The sequence below is a fragment of the Marmota monax genome, unplaced genomic scaffold, assembly GCF_021218885.2.
Source record: "Marmota monax isolate L192 unplaced genomic scaffold, Marmota_monax_Labrador192_F-V1.1 WCK01_AAM20220418_F8-fsc00151, whole genome shotgun sequence".
NCBI lineage: Eukaryota > Metazoa > Chordata > Mammalia > Rodentia > Sciuridae > Marmota > Marmota monax.
This window is the reverse complement of record NW_026694226.1, coordinates 1946012-1968412: the sequence shown is the minus strand read 5'-3', so window position 1 is coordinate 1968412 and position 22401 is coordinate 1946012. Positions and strand designations below refer to the sequence as shown.

General features: G+C 52.9%; 3 protein-coding genes across 17 annotated transcripts; all 3 read left to right on the top strand.

Moving 5' to 3' along the window:
• Window positions 1–969: 969 nt before the first annotated feature.
• On the top strand, window positions 970–6292 carry Dtx3 (deltex E3 ubiquitin ligase 3). 4 transcript variants are annotated; one of them, XM_046466513.2, is made up of 6 exons: window positions 972–1291; window positions 2605–2667; window positions 2852–2928; window positions 3284–4013; window positions 5065–5282; window positions 5621–6292. In XM_046466513.2, exons 3-6 carry the CDS (start codon window positions 2900–2902, stop codon window positions 5694–5696), a joined length of 1053 nt encoding a protein of 350 aa, XP_046322469.1. In that variant the 5' UTR covers window positions 972–1291; window positions 2605–2667; window positions 2852–2899; the 3' UTR covers window positions 5697–6292. The 4 variants fall into 4 exon arrangements, with proteins under 4 accessions (XP_058442109.1, XP_046322469.1, XP_058442110.1 ...); XM_046466514.2 differs by having other exon boundaries at window positions 986–1291; window positions 3265–4013; XM_058586126.1 differs by lacking the exon at window positions 2605–2667 and having other exon boundaries at window positions 970–1291.
• A 58-nt stretch (window positions 6293–6350) lies between these two features.
• Window positions 6351–13737, top strand: Arhgef25 (Rho guanine nucleotide exchange factor 25). Of its 4 annotated transcripts, none has more exons than XM_058586124.1 (16): window positions 6351–6377; window positions 7067–7181; window positions 9424–9638; window positions 9772–9867; window positions 9948–10024; window positions 10195–10261; window positions 10440–10543; window positions 10752–10821; window positions 10941–11030; window positions 11123–11215; window positions 11399–11449; window positions 11643–11720; window positions 11922–12122; window positions 12351–12531; window positions 12822–13033; window positions 13275–13737. In XM_058586124.1, the coding sequence occupies exons 1-16, from the start codon at window positions 6375–6377 to the stop codon at window positions 13383–13385; spliced, it is 1764 nt and encodes a 587-aa protein (XP_058442107.1). In that variant the 5' UTR covers window positions 6351–6374; the 3' UTR covers window positions 13386–13737. The 4 variants fall into 4 exon arrangements, with proteins under 4 accessions (XP_058442107.1, XP_058442108.1, XP_046322466.1 ...); XM_046466510.2 differs by lacking the exon at window positions 6351–6377 and adding an exon at window positions 6632–6812; XM_058586125.1 differs by lacking the exons at window positions 6351–6377; window positions 11922–12122 and adding an exon at window positions 6630–6812.
• A 1657-nt stretch (window positions 13738–15394) lies between these two features.
• LOC124108165 (solute carrier family 26 member 10) lies at window positions 15395–22397 on the top strand. 9 transcript variants are annotated; one of them, XM_058586117.1, is made up of 18 exons: window positions 15396–15925; window positions 16324–16434; window positions 16944–17101; window positions 17294–17461; window positions 17737–17889; window positions 18595–18677; window positions 18826–18973; window positions 19080–19193; window positions 20126–20203; window positions 20291–20386; window positions 20740–20846; window positions 20961–21030; window positions 21102–21218; window positions 21360–21393; window positions 21473–21555; window positions 21645–21699; window positions 21816–21922; window positions 22235–22397. In XM_058586117.1, the coding sequence occupies exons 1-18, from the start codon at window positions 15583–15585 to the stop codon at window positions 22271–22273; spliced, it is 2064 nt and encodes a 687-aa protein (XP_058442100.1). In that variant the 5' UTR covers window positions 15396–15582; the 3' UTR covers window positions 22274–22397. The 9 variants fall into 9 exon arrangements, with proteins under 9 accessions (XP_046322444.1, XP_058442101.1, XP_058442098.1 ...); XM_058586122.1 differs by adding an exon at window positions 16577–16746 and having other exon boundaries at window positions 15909–15925; window positions 21816–22397; XM_046466488.2 differs by having other exon boundaries at window positions 15395–15925; window positions 17297–17461; window positions 21816–22397.
• Window positions 22398–22401: the final 4 nt, after the last annotated feature.

The window sequence follows — 22401 nt, the reverse complement described above, 5'->3', positions numbered from 1 at the left end:
TCTTGGAAGTGTTGGGTCCCTAACTAAAGATGAAGATTCTCATATGGCTATAAACTTAAAAGGTGGTGAAGGGTGGACAAGGAATGGAAAACACAAATTTTGTGGGAGCTAAGCAGCAGTGGGGGCCAGGGAGGAGTGGGATGAAATAGCCCTCATACCCCAGGACTCTGGATTCAATCACAATTTTTGTAAAGGTGAGTGGGCCTTTTAGGGCACCAGCTAATCAAGGAATTTGGTAGTCTCCCAGGCTTCCTGGGAAAGATGGGAGCGACTAGCCCTCCAGGCCAGAAGGGGAGTGAAAAAAGAGGTGGATAACTAGAGGTTGTTGCTAGCCTGGGAGATGAGTATGTCTTGGTTGAGGAGGTCTTTCGGTTGGTGGAAAAACCTAGCTTGGAGTGGCCCCAGAGAAGTGAGTTGGACTGGGGGTGGAGACTGCTCTGATGTGGGAAGCCTAGCAGAGCTTTTTTCCTTTGAGAAATTTTAACTCTATTTGAACCATACACTTGACACCCCCCCCCCACCCAAGCCATTTAAAGATCTGATCGCTTTCCATTCTGCTCCATCCTCAGTCTCTATTTGTGGAAAGAAAGAAAGAAAAAAAAAAAAAGGCACTTATCACGGCCCATCTGAGGAGAGCAGATTTGTGTGTGTGTTTGGGGCAGGGGGGTCACAGAAAGTAACAATCTAGAAAGTGGCAAGAGATGAGGGTGGGGATTGAAGTTTAGTAATGGGGCTTATTTGTTTTGTAACACCAATGCTTTGCTTTCCACGAAGACTTCGCATCTTGCATTGTTCCTCAAAGGCCCTTCCAGCAAAAGGATTTCAAAAAACTTGCCCACCCCTTCAAATCCCCATTACCCACCGATACTGTCCACCCGCCCATCTACCACCAATTCCCAAGAGCTGCCACGCAGCTGGCTGGGAAAGAAAAGGCAGCGGGTTCCTCCAGGAGGGGCAAGCGAGAAGGGTGGCGTCTCTAAGGGATTTAACCTCCTACCCTTGGTTCCGTGACACCACCCCCTCCCTCCAAAGACTGGGACTGAGCCTCCATTTTTGTTTTGGGGCGGAAGGGCAGGGGCTCCCGGGTAGAAGGGGTCAAAGGAAACGGTTATTATCACCTGGGAAGGGAAAGGGGGTGCTGTCTTCCCTCCCTCCCTTTCCTTCAGTCTGCACCCCCTGCACCCACTTCTACCTTCTCGGGGTCTCCCCCCCGCCCTTGTTGCTAAGGCCCGGACCGTCATCCCAGCAACAGCCTCAGTCATGTGACCGGCAATGGCGGCGCTGACGAGAGGTAGGTGAGCCCGGCGCCCCCCACACCCACCGCGTGTCCCCCGGACCCCGCTCGCACCTCTCGCAAGCCCCCCGCTCCCCCTGCACCCCCGCCGCCTCCCTCTTCTTCTGCACGCGGCACCTGGGCCCTCCTTGGGGCCGGTCTGATCATCTTTCTAGCAGCCTCCAGCCTTGGCCTCCATTTGGGGGTTCCGAGGGCCGCAAGCAGGCCGCCGTGCACCCCCACCCAGCGGCGGGGCTCCGGGGGCTTCCGCGAGTGGGATGCGGGGAGTTGGTTCCGGGTCGGGTCTTGGAGGAGGTCGTGGGGGAAGGGTGGAGCTGCCTCAATGGATGCCCCCAGGGATTCTTGCCCTTCCCGGCTGTCCCTGCCTCTGGCCGCTGTCTGGAGGAGGGACTGGCCTGGTGTCCGGCCTGGGTTGCCCCACAGGAATCACGGAACCAGCCTAAATTGTGGCCCCGCCTCCCTTTGCTGTGCCAGCGGGACTTGGGGCTAGGACACCTGCGTCCTGGGTCTCCTCTGATGAGGAGGGGGCGTCCTACCATGCACAAACAGTATGGGCTGAGACTCTAGGGTTCCATTTTCACTTTCTGAATCTTGAGGGGCATATGGCCTTGAGGGGACTGTCATGGAGGCACAAACAGACGGAGACTTCTTTTTGGATCAGTCAAGAAATTGAGGTCATGCTAATGGCCCCTCTTTCTAATTGAGCTGCACTTGGAGGTGTTTTGGGGACACTCCTGTAGTTGAACTTGACTGGACTTAGGGGAAACATCAGGCCCCTCCAGCTGAGCCCCACCCCTCCTAAATGCGGATAGGGAACTGAGAGGCAGTGCTGCCTGCGCTAGGTTTAAAAGGTGACAATGAGAACTTTGTTATTGCAGGGGCTGCTACCACTTTGTTGGCATCCCTAACAGACTTCAGCTGCAGGGATTCAGTTAGCTCTCAAGGCTCCCACTCAACAACAGGGGATGAATTATTTGGGAATAGGGAGTAGGGCAAAGAGTTGGAAAGAATAAGAATAATATTCCTATTCATGTGATTTGACAAAAGTAGCAAGAATGACCTCTGTCTATGGGCTTTTTCTTTTTTGACTTATCTGTGCCCTAGTCTCCTCCCTCCCCTCCTCTTTTCCTCAGAGCTGGGGGGTTTGGGGGAGATTAGCATGTCGAAGTTCCTTTAGCAACTTGGGGAGAGGCAGGGGACAGGATTCTGCAGGCAGAAGAGAGGAAATGGATGAGAAGTTTTGTTTTTTGTGCTGGTTAGTGGAAATGATCATTTGCCATCATAACCCTTTACCTTCCCCCTTACTCCAGCCCTGGTCAGCTGAGTGTAGAAACAGGGATTTTTGCTGCCATCATCTTCCATGGGCTTTCCAGGTACCTGCCCCCACCCCCAAGAGAACCTCAACCCTTACACTAGTTCTCTCAAATGTTCCAAGTAATCCTGTTCCCAGTAACCTACACCCAGGTTCCTATCTGTTATGTGGGCTGCTGGATTGGGGCCTGTAGGGATTGGGAAAGGGATTTTTCACTTTCCCTCCTTTTCCTTCCCACCCCACAGGTCACACAACCTACAAGTAGGGAGCAGGGGAAGAGAGAGTGAGCCTGCATGCCAATTTTAAGCTCTTCAGGATCAAAGTGAGCAAAAAAGAGGGTCCAAAGTCTCTCTCCCATTTAAAGAGCCCATTTTTCACCCAGAGGGTGGGGGTGGGCAAGTTTCTATGATCTTGGGAGAAATGAAAGGAGAACCAAGACTGATGCTTGTCTCATGTAAAAATAATGTATGGAAGTTTTCTTTTTCTTTAGGGGGTGCCAGAATATGGGAAATAGAAAATGAATTTAGGGGAGGGCTTGGGGGTTGGACTTTGAGAGAATAGAGGTAATGGATGGATTGGAAGGTACCTGAAGTAGGAGGCACTTATATGTGTCAAATGGGGGACCCCCCACCCTGAGTCCCTTTCACCCTGGGGGCAGTGTCGTTCGTCCTGTCCAGAATGGCAGCCTGTGGAGGCACCTGCAAGAACAAAGTGACTGTCTCCAAGCCTGTGTGGGACTTCCTGAGCAAAGAGACCCCAGCCCGGCTGGCCCGGCTTCGGGAGGAGCACCGAGTGTCCATCCTCATAGATGGCGAGACTTCTGACATCTATGTTCTCCAGCTTTCCCCACAGGGTCCTCCCCCAGCCCCTCCTAATGGGCTATACCTGGCCCGGAAGGCCCTTAAGGGGCTGCTGAAAGAGGCAGAGAAAGAGCTGAAGAAAGCTCAGAGGCAGGGGGAGCTTATGGGCTGCCTGGCTTTGGGGGGTGGTGGGGAACACCCTGAGCTGCACCGCCCAGGCCCACCCCCTCTTCGAGCAGCCCCACTCCTGCCCCCAGGGGCACGGGGGCTCCCCCCTCCTCCCCCTCCTCTGCCTCCTCCTCTTCCTCCCCGTCTTCGGGAGGAGGCAGAAGAGCAGGAGAGCACCTGCCCCATCTGTCTCGGGGAGATTCAGAATGCCAAGACGTTGGAGAAGTGCCGGCACTCATTCTGCGAGGGCTGCATCACCCGGGCACTGCAGGTGAAAAAGGCCTGCCCCATGTGTGGCCGCTTCTATGGGCAGCTTGTGGGCAACCAGCCTCAGAATGGGAGGATGCTGGTTTCCAAGGACGCCACCCTCCTACTGCCCAGCTATGAGAAGTATGGCACCATTGTCATCCAGTACGTCTTCCCGCCCGGTGTCCAGGGGGTAAGAAAACCACAGCCTGCCCTTACCATCCGTCTGGTTTCCCTAAGCTTGTCTCTGATTTAGGGAAACTAGCTGAGGGTGGGTGTGTTTTTTAGATGTGATATATCCTGCTGTCTCCCAGAATGCCTTCCTATTCAGTGCCCTGGAGCTAGGAGTTCCCCTTGAAGCCCAGCTTTGTCTATCTCCACGACCCCAACACACACATATAAAAATCGGATATGAGAGCTGGGTTTGTAGCTCAATGGTAGAGTGCCCTCCCAGCATGCAGAGGCCCTGGGTTCAATCTCCAGCACTGCAATAATAAACCAAAACCAAAACAAAACAAAAACCCCAAAATGGTATGAGAGAAAGGAATTGCATACTAGTTCCCTGATGAACATGGCTGTTGATAAATATTCTCAATAGAGGTAAACTCTGTGGAAATGGTGATCCTAGTGTAGGCAGGCACAACTGGAAGGGATCTGACTATCCTAACAGCTGGGAGTGTTCTTTGTTTCAGATTTATGAGATACTAAAAACTTGATGAGAGTGAAAGGTAAAAATAGTAGTGGTCAAGAGCCTACAAGTATCTTCCTGCTGAACAAAGAGTAATGTCCAATTCTGGTTCACAGAGGGATGAGGAAGCTCTGAAGAAGAGAAATAGAAAATGGAGCAGGTTAGACAGTGGCAGAAACATAAGGAGTGTTTTCAGGTGAAGGAGGGAAGGCAGAAAGATAAATTATTCTGTCTCCACCTTTCTGCTGAGTTATTTGGAGAGTCCTAAGGACCAGCTACCTTCTATCACTTTTGAGAATCCATTTCTTGCTGAATTGAGGCTTGAGGGACTGTGACGGTCAAAAGAACCTCTTAACAATAAGGATTATGTTCAGAAACAGGCTTTTGCTTCCCAGACCTGAGAGTCACTCCTCTATGGAAGGCTGTCAGCCTGCTGTTGCCTGTCAGCACCAGCTGGGGGTGCATAGACAAAAGGCTGGCCAACTCCCCCCACCCCATTAGCATCTAGGCCTTAAGAAGTTCAGCTGCTCACTCTCCACTCTGCTTCTTCTTCCAGGCTGAACACCCAAACCCAGGAGTTCGGTATCCTGGCACCACACGGGTGGCCTACCTCCCGGATTGCCCCGAGGGCAACAAGGTGCTGACCCTGTTCCGCAAGGCGTTTGACCAGCGTCTCACCTTCACTATTGGCACGTCCATGACCACAGGGAGACCAAATGTCATCACCTGGAACGACATCCACCACAAGACCAGCTGCACAGGGGGACCCCAGCTGTGCGACTCCTGTTCATTTTCCTCCTCTTGGATTCTCCCCTTGTATTTCCACTGAGGGAACAATATCAAACCCCTCCCTCTGGAAGCCTCCTAACTGTAGAAGATCACCCCAAACTTTTCAACCAAGTCTGTCATCTCAGTCTCTCCTAGTTTCAATCCTGATGTGCCCAGTTTAACCTACCAAAATATGCAGAATTGGGTTTGGTTTTGGAGGTCCCTCATTAGGGGAGGCAGGGAGGAGTCTGAACGGGGCCTCTACTGAGTGGCCTAGAATGAGTGAGAATAAAACAAGCAAGCCCAAACAATGAACCCTGACCCACATTTCTCTTTGCTCCCAGGTTTGGGTACCCGGACCCCACCTACTTGACCCGGGTTCAAGAGGAACTGAGAGCCAAGGGTATCACAGATGACTGAAGGACAGCCCCCATGCCAAGGCCCTGCCATCCTCCTCTTCTAGGACCCAGCGGAAGCCTCTGTTCTCCTCCCTCCCCCTGCCCCCACACCACACTAGTAGGGGACCTGTCTGATCTGGGAGGGAGTTCAGAGGGGAAAGGGGCAATCCCCTCCCCATCCCCCAATGGCCAAGTGCTTCAGTGCCCTGTGAGCCACTCCCTTCTGTCAGAGGCTGGTCTCCAAGGCTCTGCTCTCTGCTCCCCATGTACATACTCCTAGTTCCCCTGCCCCTCCATTGCTCTTGGCTTCTGGTATGTGCTGTGCTCCAGTGACCAAGCTGAGAAAGGACCTGGGTGGGTCACTTGAACCCCCGCTCCCACATACTGCTCCACTTTGGGCTAAAGTGAGTCCCCCACCCCCATGGAGCCAGCTGTGTGTTCATAAGATACAGTTCTCCTACTTTAACTTTGTCCTTTCTCTCCTGTGTCTCTGTCTGTCAGTCTGTCTTTCTCTCGCTCTTCTCTGCCCCCTATAAGGAGCCTCCTTACCCTGTTCTGGAATCGCCGCCAGACTGTAGCTTTTAATTTAATAAAAATAAAGTAAAATATGCAACTCTCTATGCCACACCCATTATGTTCCGTGGACAGGGTGGGGGTGGGGGTGGGGTGAGGAGCAGGACCTGCTGAGAAGGGGAACGGGATGGTGAGGAAATCCCCTTGTGCCTTCACAGTTTCTGCCTCTTGAGAACCCTGGGTTTCATGGTGTTAACTAGTGGGCTGTGTAATAATACTAAGAATCCTGGGCCACACGTCGATCTTAGTCGGGATTAAGAGAGGTTTGTTTTGTTGTTGAACTGTGGTTGTAGAGAAAGGAACAACCCTACCCCCTTTTGCGAAGTTTGGCTGGGGTGGGAGTGGGGCGGAGTCGGGCAGGGGGCGGATTCCGCAGCAGCAACACCCCGGACGCACGCAGGCCTCAGAGCCCCCCAGCTTCCGTGCCCCCTCGGCCCTGAAACTTGAAGCAGGGTAGGGGTCCAGCATGAAGCCCCCGGACCGCCCCGCCCCTGGCCGCACTGACCGGATACTGGGGGTCATGGGGGGCATGCTACGCGCATGCGCCGTACCCGGGCAGGAGGGGGTAAGAAGGGGGAACCAGTGCTGGGTCGGGGGTCTTTAGGGGCTTTAAGAAGGGCTGCAACCCACAATTCAGTTTACCCGTAAAAAGAGTTATTCGGGATGGACTCAAGGATCCATGAGTTTAATTACGAGGGACATAGCCACGTTCTCGGAGACCTTTCATAACAATGTGGATTTTGACAGGAGGAATAAGGGGAAGGAGAGATCAAGGCTACCTAGACTGGAGGGTTGCTTACAGTCATTCTGTCCCCGCAGCCCCCGAAGAGAAGCTCCCTAGGGTCGGGGTGTACCAAGCCAGAGTGTGACAGTACCGAGAGTGATCAGAGAAGGGAGCAAGAACGTGAGGTCCTCGCCTGGGCTCCGCAGCCCGGTAAGAAACTGGGATGGGGTGGGGCACAGTTTGCCATCCTGCGCCAAGTGGCGATTTCAAAAATATTCTGTTCTTATTAGCATAAAGGTTCGCGTGTAATTTGCATGAGACTCTTTTAGTCTCAGAGACCTCCTTGCTTCTCTTCGCCCTCCAGTCCGATGTGTGTCCCCCACCTCAGCCAGTCTCGAGCCCCCGCTGGAAGAGTGTCCCCGCGCCCCACCCCTGGCTCTTCGCCAGCCCAGGCTCCAGGACTTCGCCTTAATTGGTGATTAGTTTTAGCTGGAGTCCCTGGGCCTGGAGGAAAGAAGGGTCCGGCGAGAGAGCGGGGGTGCATTCCCTACAAAGAGCTCCCTATACACGTACCCCCTACCGGGGGGGGGTCCTGGCCCACTCCCCTCGAGGCCGGGGACAGCCCCAACCCGAAGACATCTTCAACCTGGCCAAGGCCCATCCACCGAGTCCTTCTCCACTGCAGAAGCCGAGGGGCGACCCTGGCAGACCCCGCGGCCACGTTTATCCCCCACCTCAACGCTGTGCAGTCGGAGCCGAGATGGCAGAGGGAGGGGAAACCCAGGCGGGGGAGCCCAGACTGGGGAGGAGGGGCGGAGGCGCTGGGGACTTGGAATGGGAACGTGGTGGTGTCTGGGGGCGGAGGGGGGGATTAGGCCAGGAACCCGGCGGGGGCTGGAGGGGGAACACGCAAGAGAGGCGGAGCTGGGCCGCAGAAGCCCCTCCCCTCAACGGCACCGCAGCCGGGCCTGTTGTGCGCTCGCCGCTCGGCCGGGACCCGCGCAGCGCCACTGGCTCGGGGAATCGGCCCCCGCCTCCTCCCCGCCCGGGGCCTAGAGCCACCCCAAACCAGAGGCCGGTGATCAAGCTGGAGCGGCTGCCGCATCCCGGCCCAGCCTCCCCCACCGTCCCTCCCCCTGGCTGGACATCTGGACCCTGGGCCCGGCACCGACAGGGTTCCGGAAACCCTCTCCGCCTAGCTCCGCGGCCAGGCCCCGTGCCACCTTCTCTCTAAAACCCCCAGCCCCCTCCAGAACCAGACTTGGGTCTACTCCTGGACACCCCCTTCCCGTGCTCTCCCTCCCCCCCTCCCCCAGCCTGGAACCCGGTAGGAGGGAGGGGGGGTGTGCGCCTTGCGCCGTCCCCGCCCCGCCCCCCGTGATTCCCCCTGCATGGCCGGCCAGGGTGGGGGACGCGGGGGGGCCCGGGCGCCATGCGCGGGGGGCACAAGGCGGGTCGCTGTGCCTGTCCCCGTGTGATTCGGAAAGTGCTGGCAAAATGCGGCTGCTGCTTCGCCCGGGGGGGACGTGGTGAGTGCGAGGTCGCAGGGATCCAATGTTGAGTGGGGTTGCGGGCTGGGGTTCTAGGCATCTGGTTGTCCTGGCCCTAGGGGTTTAGGTGTGTTTTCCAGAAAGTGACTTAATAGATGGTCTGATCTGTAAGGTCTCTTCTACCTTCAGATTTGTATTAGTTCAAGTTAAGAAAACTGGGGAAGGGGCAGGGAACTCCTAACTCTTTCTTATAGTCAATTATATATGAGAAAAACCTACCCACAACCCCCTTAGCCCTAAAATATCTTCACTCAAATCATTTTGTTGAGACTCTACTTCTGAAGAGGGACAGGGAATGGAGGACTGAGGAAGGAGGGGATTCTATAAGAGGCTTTATAAAAACTCAAATCACAGCTCTTCTCAATAGTTGGTCAAAGATAACCCTGATGAACTCTCCTCACTGGCCTCCTCAATTTGGCATGTGCATGTGTTGAGAGGTGGGCTGCAGAAGTCTTTTCTTTTTTATAATGATTACTGCAATTGAAGGAGGAAGGAGTCTGGGGGTGGCAGATAGACTCTTAGCTCTTTTTCTCCCTTTCCCAGAGAATGGTCTGTACCCATTGGAAGGGGGAGGGTTGTAGAAGAGCAGATGGCTACCCCCAGCTTCCAGTGTCTGCCCAGATGGTTGCCCCCACCCCCATATCTGTGCTATACTTGGGATATGGGGAACCTCCACATGCAATGGGGTTCAAGCTAGAGAGCCAGATGTTTACTGTCCTTCCTCCCCAGGGTGCCCTGGTGAAATTTCTATCCTAGCCAACTCAAATGAAGATGTCAAGAGATTGAACCCTGGGAGAGGGGGCTGACTGTCATAGAGAGGAGAACCTGGGAGTTCCCTGGAGACCCTGAGTCTGAAGCTGGAGCAGTATCTATTGCCTCCTTTCTTTTTCGTCCCCCCTTAGAATCCTATTCCATTGCTGGCAGTGAGGGGAGTGTATCAGCTTCTGCTGCCTCTGGTCTGGCTGCCCCCTCTGGCCCCAGCTCTGGCCTCAGCTCTGGGCCCTGTTCCCCAGGCCCTCCGGGGCCAGCTAGTAGCCTGAGAAGATGGTTGGATAATTCCAAACATTGTCTCAGTGTGGAAACTGAGGCAGATGATGGTCAAGCAGGACCATATGAGGTGAGCAGGGAGTGCCACAGAAGCATGTAAGACATCCTTGCATGACACTGGGAGAAAGGGCAAGTTGGGACCATTGGTCATTAGGAGACCCAACTACTATCCCTGCTCTTTGACACTTGACCTCTGGCCCCAGAACTGGATGCTGGAGCCAGCTCTAGCCACAGGAGAGGAGCTGCCAGAATTGACCTTGTTAACCACATTGTTGGAGGGCTCTGGAGATAAGACACAGGTATGAAGAAATGGGTATGGGGAGGCTCCCATCACCAAGAGGTATTCATTTTATTACCCTAAGATGTTCTTTCCTTCCAGCCACCTGAAGAGGAGACTTTGTCTCAAGCCCCTGAGAATGAAGAGGAACAGAAGAAGAAGGCTCTGGAAAGGAGTATGTAAGTGTCCATACCCCCTACCTCAGTTGCAGAACTTCCACAAGACTGTAAATGGAATGACCTCTGAGGTTGGCTGTAGTGATGAAAGGGCTTCTAGTCCAAGAGGGAACTGGCTAAACCAAGAACGTGCCCAGACTCTGAAGTGGGGCACTCTCATCCTTCCCTCCTAGGTATGTCCTGAGTGAACTGGTAGAAACAGAGAAAATGTATGTGGACGACTTGGGGCAGATTGTGGAGGTAGCTCCCTTATCCCTTCCCAGCCCTGGTCCACCTGCCCCCTTCCCTTTGCCTGAGAGATGCCTTGGTGCTAGTCTTTCCCACCCTCTCAGTCCTCCCTACTTCTGGACTTCCTGGGGTGGGGGAAACCACCAAGACTGGGCTACATTCTCATGCTTCCATTCCAACCTTCCCACAGGGTTACATGGCCACCATGGCTGCTCAGGGGGTCCCTGAGAGTCTTCGAGGCCGTGACAGGATTGTGTTTGGGAACATCCAGCAAATCTTTGAGTGGCACCGAGAGTGAGTTGTGGAGCCCTGAGAGCCAGGTCCTGGGGAGGGACAATTCATCTGGTAGTCTCTGTATCTCAGCCTCCAGCCCAATGAGACCAAGGAACGTTTGGAGTTGTAGGGGACACAACTAGGGCACACAGCTGGAAACCAGAGACGTGTTAGAGAGGTAAGGAGTCTGAAATGTACTTGACTTACCTTTCTCTACCAACCCTCCCAGCTATTTCCTGCAAGAGCTACAGCGGTGTTTGAAGGATCCTGATTGGCTGGCTCAGCTATTCATCAAACATGTGAGGCTCCAGAGGGTGGGGCTTAGGAGGGGAGGGGCTGGGGAATGGCTTAGTGTGATCTGGAGAAGTGCCCTCCCTCCTAGTTAACCCTACTTTCTTTTCTCTGTTATTCCTGTTAGGAGCGTCGGCTGCATATGTACGTGGTATATTGTCAGAATAAGCCCAAGTCAGAGCACGTGGTGTCAGAGTTTGGGGACAGCTACTTTGAGGTCAGTGGCAGAGGTGCCTTGGGGGAAGGAAGACAGAGAATCAGCATGACCAGGTTTTCCAGGCTGCATAACTACCCTGTCCCTGTCCTCAGGAGCTCAGGCAGCAGCTGGGGCACCGACTTCAGCTCAATGACCTCCTCATCAAACCTGTGCAGCGGATAATGAAATACCAACTGCTGCTCAAGGTCAGGATCACCTTCTCCCAGGGGGTTCAGCTTGTTGGGACAGCAGTTTCCTCTGTCGTCTCCCCAGGGTTCTCAAGTCTCCCCATACTTCTTGGAGGTCCTCACCTGTGTCCTTAGGAGAGGCGGTGAGAGCATTTGATAGTGTCCCATGACTACCCTGAGCATTTCTTCTCTGTATTTTAGGATTTTCTCAAGTATTACAGTAGAGCTGGGATGGATACTGAAGAGCTGGAGGTAAGGACCTCCAGATCCTCAAGGACACACCATATTTGGGAGTTCCTCCAGCCCCATGGGTGGTTTGGAACTGTCTGGTTTTGGGGGGGGGCAGTTGGTGTGGAGATGTGTGAAGAAGCGGCTGGCTGAATAAACCTTTTTTTCCAATAATTCCTCTCTTTGCCCAACAATGTTCCTCTCACCTGCATCCCAGCAAGCCGTAGAGGTCATGTGTTTTGTGCCAAAGCGCTGCAACGATATGATGACTCTGGGGAGACTTCGGGGATTTGAGGTATGGAGATGGGGCAGGAGTCTGGGAGCCCAGTGCTTTTGTATTTGGTTTTGGCACTCTGGAGGTCCTTTTGGAGAATTATCTTCTTCTTTGGGACTGATACCACAATTGGTTGGGAGAACTGAGGAAGGAAGGGAGGGAGGAGCAGACAGTTGCCTTTTTCCTCCTATTGAGCTTAAAGGCCATATTCTTTGGTTCCAGGGCAAACTGACTGCTCAAGGGAAGCTCTTGGGCCAGGACACATTTTGGGTTACAGAACCTGAGGCTCTCGGGCTACTTTCCTCCCGGGGTCGAGAGAGGCGAGTCTTCCTCTTTGAGCAAATCATCATCTTCAGTGAGGCTCTGGGAGGAGGAACTCGAGGTGGCACACAACCTGGATATGTGTACAAGAGCAGCATTAAGGTGGGGAGAGGACAACTGGGATGGGGTGAGGTCTCTGAGATGATATCTGGCTCTTGGATTTGTTGGAGGCATCTGAAGAATCTGGGGACTCTCTCTCTTTTTAAAAAATATTTTTCAGTTGTAGATGGACACACGTAGCTTTTTTCTTTATTTTTATGTGGTGCTGAGGATTGAACCCACTAAGCTGCAGCCCCAGCCCAGGGGACTATCTCTTATTTGCCAATCCAGGTGAGCTGCCTGGGGCTGGAGGGGAACCTCCAAGGTGACCCTTGCCGCTTTGCACTGACCTCCAGAGGGCCAGAAGGTGGGATCCAGCGCTATGTCCTACAGGCTTCAGACCCTACAGTCAGTCAGGCTTGGATCAAACAAGTGGCTCAGATCCTGGAAAGCCAGCGGGACTTTCTCAATGGTGAGGCTCTCATTCCCCCCTCCTCCACATACTCCCTCAGCCCTTTGACCTCTTCAGTCCTTCACCATCCAATCTCTAGCACCTATCTTTTGACTCCAGCTTCTTTCCACTTCCAGTTTTGCGTATTAACTCAAGATTTGGTAACTCAAAATCCTCTAAAGCCCCCAACACTTTACATTGAGAGTCCTCAGGCTGGAGGGAGGGCAAAATTGGAGGATGACACAAACAGCCCTTAAAGAAAGGGACCTGTCTCTGCTGTAACACTCTTTCTGTTCCTCTCTTTGCCTCAGCATTGCAGTCACCCATTGAGTACCAGAGACGGGAAAGCCAGACCAACAGCCTGGGGCGGCTAGGAGGGCCTGGGATAGGGAGCCCTGGGAGAATTCGTACTGGAGACCGGTCTCAAGTCAGCACACACACACCCATCAATGGCTCTCTCCCCTCCCTACTGTTGTTGCCCAAAGGGGAAGTGGCCAGAGCCCCGCTGTCTCTGGACACACAGGTATAAGGAACACAGTTCTCTGTTTAAGCAGAATGGGGAGGGCCTCTTTTGTTTGTGGATCCCCAACCCCTTCCATATCATTCCTTTCTTCCACCACCTTTTGTGTACCCCTTTCTACTTCTTATCCCTCCATTTACCTTTGGGGAAAGGGGAGGTGACTTGGCTAGGGGATTAAACTGAAAAGAGGAATGAAGGTAGATTGATGGTCTTTGTTGATCCTCTGACTTGAATCTTTCTTTAGGCCCCTGGTGACAACTCCCAGGCACCCCATGGCTCTTCTCCAGTCCTTCCAACACCAAACACCCCTCCCTGTCAGGCCAGACTTGCCAAGTTGGATGAAGATGAGCTGTAACTGATGAAGGCCACGGGGTGGTGCTGACTCAGCCACCTATTCCCCAAGGAACTTCAGGGCAATCCTCTGGTTTCACTCCAGAGTTCTTCCTTCTTATTATGTCTGCAGGGTGGGCAAGGCTGGGAAAGATGTCAACTCGGAGGACAGTACCTAGATCCAAAAGGACTTCTTTCTAACCCAGGAACCCAGGATCCTTCAGCTCCACCCCTATGCATGCATCATGGTCCCTCCAAAATGAAGATATATGGGTGGTCCAGAGGGAAGCCTGGGGCAGGGGCCAGATAGAAATTATTGGTTTTGGTTTTGATTTTGTTTTTTTCTGTTTTCTGAGAATAAAGGTTTTGTTATATCACTGAGGCTGCTGTCTTAGCAGAGGGAAGGAGAGGCTGCAGTGGGTATGAAGTGTTATGGAAAAGATCAGCTGGCCCCCGTTATTTTAGGAGGGGTTTGGTGAAAGGAGCAGGGCACAAGGTATAAGATAAAAGATACTGTTATCTTTGTCCTTAACTGCAGTTGCAGCATCTCACAAACCAGAGTTGGGACTTTGGGCCACTAGAAAACCCTACATTATTTTCGATGTATTCTCCCTTTTATCCAACCCTTCTTTCCTTCCCATTCACCCTCTGGTCTAGACCCACCAGAAGACTCAGTATCCTGTGACTTCCCATCATTCTTCAAATACCCAGATACTAAAGGACAAAATACCCAATATACCTTTCCTTCTGAGGCCTCTGTGTTCTGCTGATGTAGAACGGGAAGGTAAAGAAGAGCCTGGAGTTTTGAGCCCCTTCCTGACTTGGGTCTTCTTTGCTTTCTGGGAGGTCATAGGGCATGTCCATGCTGCACAGGCAGAGATTTTCTTCAAACCCAGATCCAAGAGTGGAGAGTCCAAAGGGGTCTTCACCCCTACCAACTTCTGGCACAGCCCCTGGAACACAGAGTCAAACATACAGAGATTCACATGCCCTGTTCTGGTCCTGTGCATCTGTATGTCCACTGTGTCCGTTTGTCCCCTGGGTTCCATCACGTGTACTGGGGCTTCCTCAGCAGACAATAGACTGCTGGGGTGGGAGGGTGAGGAGATGCTGGAGTCTCCCTGTGGGCCCCAGGTCCCTCTGGCTGACAATGAAGGGAGGGATCTGTAATGGGGAGACAGGACGTAGGACCCAGATAAGATTTCTGGGGAACAATAGGAGGAATTGAAGAGGGGAGACCCACCCTCTCTGCACCCCACCCCTGGGGCTTTGGGGTCAGGGATGGGGGACCAGAGGTTGATGGGGAGGGGTGCCAAAGATTCTTGTGAATGGAGGAGGGGATAGCAGCAAATAGCAAGATTCTGGAGCTCAGAACCTTTGTTTTTCTTTATGGTCCACAGGGATACATTAGGTGTGTGGTTGACCCCATTGTACTTAGTTTAACCATGCATGTATTTTTGAGTGTCTACTTTGAGAATAGCATTCAGGTATTATGTAATAAGTGTAATAAACAGTAAGTGCTTCAGAGTTTTCGGGGTTTTTTTTTTCATTGTTTTGGCACTGAAGATAAAATTTCCTATTAGTTCAGTGTTTCCCTTAAATTCAGCCCAGCCACTCCCAGCAGAGGTGTGGGGTAGTAGTTTGTCATTGTCTTTGTCTAATACAGGTAGCTGCTTCCCATTTCAGTAATTTGTGAAACTGTTGAATCCAATAAAGCTCCTTTCTTGTGGCAAGCTGTGCTACATCAGGATTAGGTCTGGGATGGGACTCCCAACAAGTGCTGAATTTTCATGCTCTGAAACGATGAGAATGCAACCCGTCAGGAAAGGATCAGTGACTCCAGAGGAGCCTGATTCTGTCTCTGCTTAAAGTGCAGACGGTGAAAGGAAGCCAGAGTGAAGCGGGGTGTGGTGTGTGGAAATCAAAAGGCTTAGGAGTGTCTGAGAGTGGGTGTTGTTAGTTCACTTGTCTTTTGGCCTGTCTCTGATAGCTACATCTTTCCTCAGCTACCCTCATAGCAGGGCTAGCTGTCAGATCCGGCCAAGGATGTCCGAGGAAACGCCTAACGGGAGGACTCTCCCCTCCCAAGGCTGACCTGAAGGTCCCTGAGAAATGGCGTTCTCCAGGGCCGGATTGGACCCTGCTTCTTGGAGGCGGGACTCTGGGCTAGCCGAGGAAGGTGTATTTAAGACCGTGAGGAGTTGGAAGGAGTCAAGGACAAAATGAGTGGGCTACTGGGTGCCAGGACTTGCTCAAGCCCAGGAGAGGCCTCAGACCTTAAGTACCCACTGGGCACCAGGCTCAGGGAGCCCCTTACCGAGGCTCGGTTCCAGCAGCTCTTCGGGGATGAAGAGCAGGTTCAGGAGCTACCGACTGAGCCCGTCGGGCCAAAGCTGTGCAGGATGTGGAGGAGACCCGCCAGCGCCTGTTCCAGGCCGGGGGCGTGGCGCCTGCTGCAGGCTCGGTTGCCCCCACTGCGCTGGTTGCCCCTCTACCGCTGGCGGGCCTGGCTACTCGGGGATGCTGTGGCCGGAGTGACCGTGGGCGTTGTACACGTACCCCAGGGTGAGAGGCCCCAATACCAGCTTGCGACAGCTCAAACTTTAAAGGGATTCAAGGAGAAGGCATGAGAACCTGGGAATCCGGGAGTGAGGTTGTGGGTTAATGCTCGAGAGAGGGACCAAGAAGGACTGTGGGGTTTCATCAGATCCCCACCCCCACCTCTCCTCATCTGCTCAATCCTGCGAGACTGGTTCCGCTTCTGGGAACTGAAGAGAGGCTTAGGGCTGCCCCCCAGGAGCTTGGCGACACCGATTTTTGACCTTGTCAGCCTCAGGGCCTCCCACGGAGGCCCATTAACCCCTTCAGTTCCCTCATGCCAGCACAGTTTAGTATCCCTGGTGCCAGGACCAGGGCTGGACTCCCCAGCCCTCCGCAGACCTTCCCTTCTATTTCTCCCCCAGGTATGGCTTTTGCCCTCCTGACCTCGGTACCTCCAGTGTTCGGACTCTACACTTCTTTCTTTCCCGTTCTCATCTACAGCCTGCTGGGTACTGGGAGACACCTGTCTACCGGTGAGTAGTCAGGTTCTACTAATGACTCTTCTTTGGGGTGAGAATGAACAGGGTTTGAAGCGTCTTTCTTGTAAGCTCCCAGTTCGATTCTCCTCTTCACCTCTTCCACCTTCCCTTCCCTCTGGATGCCACTCTGCCACAGAACTCTGCTTGAGCCGGTACGGATGAGGGAGTTTACTTGGATATTTTCCCCTCGTGAACTTTGGTTAACATGAACATCTCCAGGACTTGAAGGGGAAGAAGAGATGCGAGACCCCTCACAGGAGCACCCAGTCCAGCGGGAGTCTGCGGAGGGGCAGTTTTTGCTGCCTGGTGCGCTCTCCTTTCCTTCCTGCCCACGGTTTCCTGACAGCTCATGGCCCCCACGGTCTTCACTGCGGGCAGCAGTTTTGCTTTCTAGGAGAGCGGGGTCAGGCAGCAGCAACCCTGGCTCCAAACAGCGGAGCCTGGGCTGTTGGCCGTCCGATTCAGCACAGTTGGTGATTTCGCCGTTTGTTCCCCGGCTCCAGGAACTTTCGCTGTACTCAGTCTCATGACGGGCTCCGCGGTAGAGCGGCTGGTGCCCGAACCCCTCAGCCGGAACCTGAGTGGAATCGAGAAGGAGCAGTTGGACGCTCAGCGGGTTGGGGCGGCCGCCGCAGTGGCCTTCGGGAGTGGGGCGCTCATGGTGAGGGAGGATCCCAAGAAGCCCCTGAGGGAATGGAGCCACGCTGGGGCCAGGGGAATTGGACAAAGGAAGAGAGAGGGGGAAATCTTCCGCTCAGGTTCCGCTGGGCTGGGTTGCAGTGGGGAAGCTGGAGCACTGCACCCTGGTGGGTCGGTTCCTACTTCTGTTGGTGAGTGCACATCTTCTCCCCAGCAGCTGGGGATGTTCGTGCTGCAGCTTGGCGTTTTGTCCACCTTTTTGTCGGAACCTGTGGTCAAGGCGCTGACCAGCGGGGCCGCGCTGCACGTGCTTGTATCCCAGCTTCCAAGCCTTTTGGGGTTGTCTCTTCCGCGCCAGATCGGCTGCTTCTCTCTCTTCAAGGTGGGGGTGGGAAAACAGCGGAGAAGAGGCTTCTAGAGGTCTCGGGAAGAGGGAAACCCGAAAAGGGAGAAGAGATGAGGGTGAAGGGGTAGTGTGTGAACGGGAGGAAGGGAAGCGGTTGAAGAACTACAAGGCTACGTGGGGGCGCTGCGGATCTGGAAACCCTGGTGGCATGGGGAGAGAAGGCCTTGCCTGGTCTGGTGGGTGGGCGCTGGGGCAGAGAGGGGGCAGTCAAACCTGGCAGGTGGCCCTTTGCTCACGGCCCCTGCCCACAGACGCTGGCAGCTGTGCTCACATCGCTGCCCCGGAGCAGTCCAGCCGAACTGACCATATCGGCTCTCAGCCTGGCGCTGCTTGTGCCGGTCAAGGAATTGAACGTGAGATTCCGAGACAGGCTACCTACCCCGATTCCAGGGGAAATCGTCATGGTGAGGATGGCCTAGGGGCCTTCTTGACTCCTTGCCCCTCACGTACCCCGCCTATCCTGTAGGAACTGGCTGCTGCCGCCCCCTTTTGAAATTCAGAGAGATCACAAGCGAGAGGTCCTGCACACAGCCATACTTTTCTAGGCCTCCTCCCACAACAGTTTGACCCTGAAGAATCCCCATCCTCACTGTATCACTCCTCTCTCAGAGCCCCCTCTAGAACTCTTTAGAACGCCTTCTTCCTCCTTGCAGAGCCCCCTTGCGGTTTCCCTCGCTTCAGCACCTCCTCTCACCGCTCCTCATGGGATCCTTCACTGTAATTCAGTGTATCTCCCTTTCTACTCTTTACCTAGGTTGCTCTCTTCCCAATTAAATAAATATCTCCACACTATTTACATGTGGACATTTACATGTCTCCACAGATTCCCCACATATGGCCAGATATGGTCCAGCTTCCCTGCTTAAAATGGCTGTTGCACCTCTTGATATTCTTTATCTTCATAGGAACTCCCTCTTACTTCTCCATAGCTCTAGGCTTACCTCATTATTCTTTCCCATGCCCACACTCCTTCACTCTAAATGAGTTAGCTGTCAAACATCCATTCCAAACTGCCTAGACCCGCATGTGACCCTCTTTCATGCTGAGCCCCTTCTAGCTTTGCCATGGGCCCCATCTCCTCCTAGACCCCAATGTGGTGTCTTCCCCAGGTGCTTTTGGCCTCCGTGCTCTGCTTCACCTCTTCCCTGGACACAAAATACAACGTTCAGATAGTGGGGCTGTTGCCTGAAGGGTAAGAGAGAATGAAAAGACACAAGTACTTTTTTCTCCCACCTTTCTCACCAATATCTCCTCTTGTCCTGCCCCACCCTATTTGCTCTGCCTCCTCTATCTCCCTGCAGCACCCAACCTATCCTTACCATGGATGCCTCCCTTTCCAGATTTCCCCAACCCCTCCTCCCCAGTCTGGCTGAGCTGCCCAGGATTCTGGCTGACTCGCTGCCCATCGCACTGGTTACCTTTGCTGTGTCGGCCTCCCTGGCCTCCATGTATGCAGACAAGTATAGCTACACTATTGACCCCAACCAGGTATGACTCCAACTGTATAACTATAATAAGTATAGCCCTATTTAGAAGACACCCCGTTAGCCTTATTCCCCTATGTATCTCTCTTCATCTCACTGCATCCCTCCAGGAGCTCTTGGCCCATGGCGTCTCCAACCTCATCTCCTCCTTCTTCTCTTGCTTTCCCAACTCTGCTTCACTGGCCACAACGAGCCTACTAGTGGACGCTGGTGGGAATACACAGGTAAGAGGGTGTCCTTAGGTGAGGAGAGACATTCAGGCTGGGATGGCTATAGTGGAGAAACAGATTTGTAGATACCCCAATAGCATCTATAGAGAGGAGAATGGGAATCAGAGGGAGGATGAGTGAGGGGATGGGATTATAGAGAGGAGAGAGAGATGATAACAAGGCTCCATAGAGACCTTTGTAGAGTTTAAACACTGAAAAAGTCTATGGTGCCCCAGATCTAATATAAATAAACACAACACTAAACTACAAGTCTAAGAGATGAAATTGTTTTTTTCTACTGGGGTATCTGGGGTTGGGGAAATCTGGAAAGGGAGGCATCCATGGTAAGGATAGGTTGGGTGCTGCAGGGAGATAGAGGAGGCAGAGCAAATAGGGTGGGGCAGGACAAGAGGAGATATTGGTGAGAAAGGTGGGAGAAAAAAGTACTTGTGTCTTTTCATTCTCTCTTACCCTTCAGGCAATAGCCCCATGAGGACATTTTGTTTAGAAAGAAGTATCACATTTCAAAGTCTTCCCCTAATATATTTTTTTCCTCATTCTGCTGATGCTCTAAGCAGTGATTAGCCTGCTTATAGGGTGATTCAACAGTGGCTTTTAAGATGGAGGTAGGCTGCAAAAATAGGAATCTTAATAAATGAACCAAAATAGGAAACAAAACAGATAAACTACATAACATCTGGGGTAGTCTGGAGAATTATGGACATTTAATTGGGGGAAAGGGAGGGATGTTGATAGCTGAATATCAAGTAGGAGGTTAGGAGTGTGGTCTACCCATGTGGAAAGAGGTTTGGGAGGAGGGGGACTTCTGAGGAAGATGAAGCAGAGCAGGCAGAGAGACCAGCTCTCTCATGGGGGTGAGGGATGCTACTGGGGTATCTACCAATCTTCTACCTGCCTTCCTTTTTTCCATCCCTCCTTCCCGCTAGTTGGCAGGCCTCTTCTCCTGTATAGTTGTCCTTTTGGTGCTGCTGTGGCTGGGACCCTTCTTCTACTATCTGCCAAAGGTAGGGGGATGAAGAGGCATGGCCATATCAGGGGTGGTGGTGTATTCCGGGACATTGTGGCAGTCAGCCCACCTCCTCTGCCCCAAGGCTGTCCTGGCTTGCATCAACATCTCCAGTATGCGCCAGATGTTCTTCCAGATGCAGGAACTTCCACAGCTATGGCACATCAGTCGCATGGACTTTGTGAGAAGTGGTGGCATTACCCCAGATTGCCCCTTCCATCTTCCCAGCATCCTCTGTATCCCCAGTCTCTACCATGGGCCAATGCTAACTGTCCTAAGTCCTTCAACTCATCCTCCACCACCACATACACTTCCTAAAACCATTTAAAGGGTGGGGTCTGAACTCCTCAGAATATTTGTAACCTCCCAACTGGCACAAGGTCCCAGGTGTATATCAGTGAGTCAGTCCTGCCTCTTCCTTCTACCATGCTTCCTACTTTTTTCTGCGTCCCCCTTTCCCTCACTTGCCTTAATAGTCACTGCCATTGGATCAGTCTTTCTTCTGGGCAGTCCACCCCTATTTGTGTCCTACAGGCTGTGTGGATAGTCACATGGGTAGCTGTAGTGACACTGAATGTGGACCTGGGTCTGGCCGTGGGTGTGATCTTCTCCATGATGACAGTGGTCTGCCGCACGCAAAGGTAGGCAAAAAGATGGGCAGAGTTGAGATGAGGAGAGGGAGAGACCAGGTATGAGGGGTAACTCTCTGGTCAGACCAGGTTAGGCTGAAAATCTGACCCCAGCTTTTTCCCTAGGGTCCAGTGCCTAGCACTTGGATTGGCTGAGGGAACAGAACTCTACCGGCCACTCAGAGAGAGCCATAGGGTGAGTGGGCTTTGGCCAAAAAAGGAAGAGAATATTAGACCTGGATGTTTCTATGACCCTCTCGCTTTTAGCTCCTCCAGGTCCCAGGTCTCTGTATCTTGAGATATCCAACACCACTCTACTTTGGGACTCGTGGGAACTTTCGCCGCATCTTGGAGTGGCATCTGGGGCTTGGAGAAGGAGGCAAGGTAAGGAACTTGGCCAAGGAGCAGAGTGAGTCTTCTGGGATTTGGAAGCAGATATGTTCTGAGGTGGGTTGTTGTGCTCAAGAGGTGTATACATTCATGCTTATTTTGGGGGTCGTGGTGGCCACTCTTCTCTATTTATAGGCATCTCCAAAGCCAGGTAACTTACCAGACACAGGTAAGATGGGATGACACGGAGGGAGATTTGGGCATGACCCATGCTGGTATCTTGGTACTCCTGCCTTCTCCCATCCTAGTTGCTGAGCCTGTCAGAGTTGTGGTCCTAGACTTCAGTGGTGTCACCTTTGCAGATGCTGCTGGGGCCAGGGAAGTGGCACAGGTGAGGGAGGGGGTAGGTTGACGAAAACCCATTTATCATCCTGTTTATATTCTGATTTGGGATTCAACCCCTCTGCTTCATCTCTGCAGCTAGCTAGCCGATGCAGGGATGTAGGGATCCACCTTCTCCTAGCTCAATGTAATGGTGAGTGGTATGGAGGATGGAGGGACTGTTGACTAGAGAATGACTGGACACTTGGGGAATAAAAGAGAACACAGTGTGGATCTAGGGCCCCAGAGCCTGATACTTTCCTTACACAGCCTCTGTGCTGGAGACACTGGCCCGGGCAGGAGTCTTGGACAGAGTGACCCCACAACAGCTGTTTGTGAGTGTCCAGGATGCAGCTGCTCATGCCTTGGAGAAACTGGTAAGGGGCAGCAGCGTCTGGAGTGGGAGCCAGGAGGTGCTACACTAGGACAAGGGGGTGAGGCAGGTGAGTGCCTGAAGATTCAGAGAGTTTCAGGAAAGGTTTCAGTAAAGAAGGAAGATCATGAAGGACAGGATGGGGAAGAGATGATTAGCAGATTCAAGACAAGTCAGGAAAACTGGGCCAAGCTATGAGTGAAGAAACAAAGAACTAACGTTCCAAAGTGGGTGGTGTGACACTCAGAGCATTGCCAAATCTCCATGAGGGAAGGGGTACTCAAACTATTCCCAACCTGTCCACTCTCGTCTCCAGGAACTCACTGGCTCAACGATTTGCACAGTATGGATATGACCATGTCACTTGGAGTATGAAGGTCTCCAATGATGTGTGTCTATGTGTGTGTTTGAAGAAGGCCATGATCCTTCAGCTCCCTTACCTAATGTAATGAATAAAATGAAGCTGAAACCCTCTGGGATCCA

Bases quoted from the DNA above. Each gene is read 5' to 3' on its own strand.
- Dtx3 (XM_058586126.1), top strand. From the start codon at position 2,900: ATGCCAATTTTAAGCTCTTCAGGATCAAA. The intron at 4,014-5,064 runs GTAAGAAAACCA...TTCTTCTTCCAG, and splicing joins TCCCGCCCGGTGTCCAGGGG to GCTGAACACCCAAACCCAGG. The intron at 5,283-5,620 runs GTGCGACTCCTG...CTTTGCTCCCAG, and splicing joins TGCACAGGGGGACCCCAGCT to GTTTGGGTACCCGGACCCCA.
- LOC124108165 (XM_058586115.1), top strand. From the start codon at position 15,583: ATGAGTGGGCTACTGGGTGCCAGGACTTGCTCAAGCCCAGGAGAGGCC. The intron at 15,926-16,323 runs GTGAGAGGCCCC...TTTCTCCCCCAG, and splicing joins CGTTGTACACGTACCCCAGG to GTATGGCTTTTGCCCTCCTG. The intron at 20,847-20,960 runs GTAGGCAAAAAG...CTTTTTCCCTAG, and splicing joins GTGGTCTGCCGCACGCAAAG to GGTCCAGTGCCTAGCACTTG.
- Arhgef25 (XM_046466510.2), top strand. From the start codon at position 6,714: ATGAAGCCCCCGGACCGCCCCGCCCCTGGCCGCACTGACCGGATACTG. The intron at 9,868-9,947 runs GTATGAAGAAAT...CTTTCCTTCCAG, and splicing joins GCTCTGGAGATAAGACACAG to CCACCTGAAGAGGAGACTTT. The intron at 12,532-12,821 runs GTGAGGCTCTCA...TCTTTGCCTCAG, and splicing joins CCAGCGGGACTTTCTCAATG to CATTGCAGTCACCCATTGAG.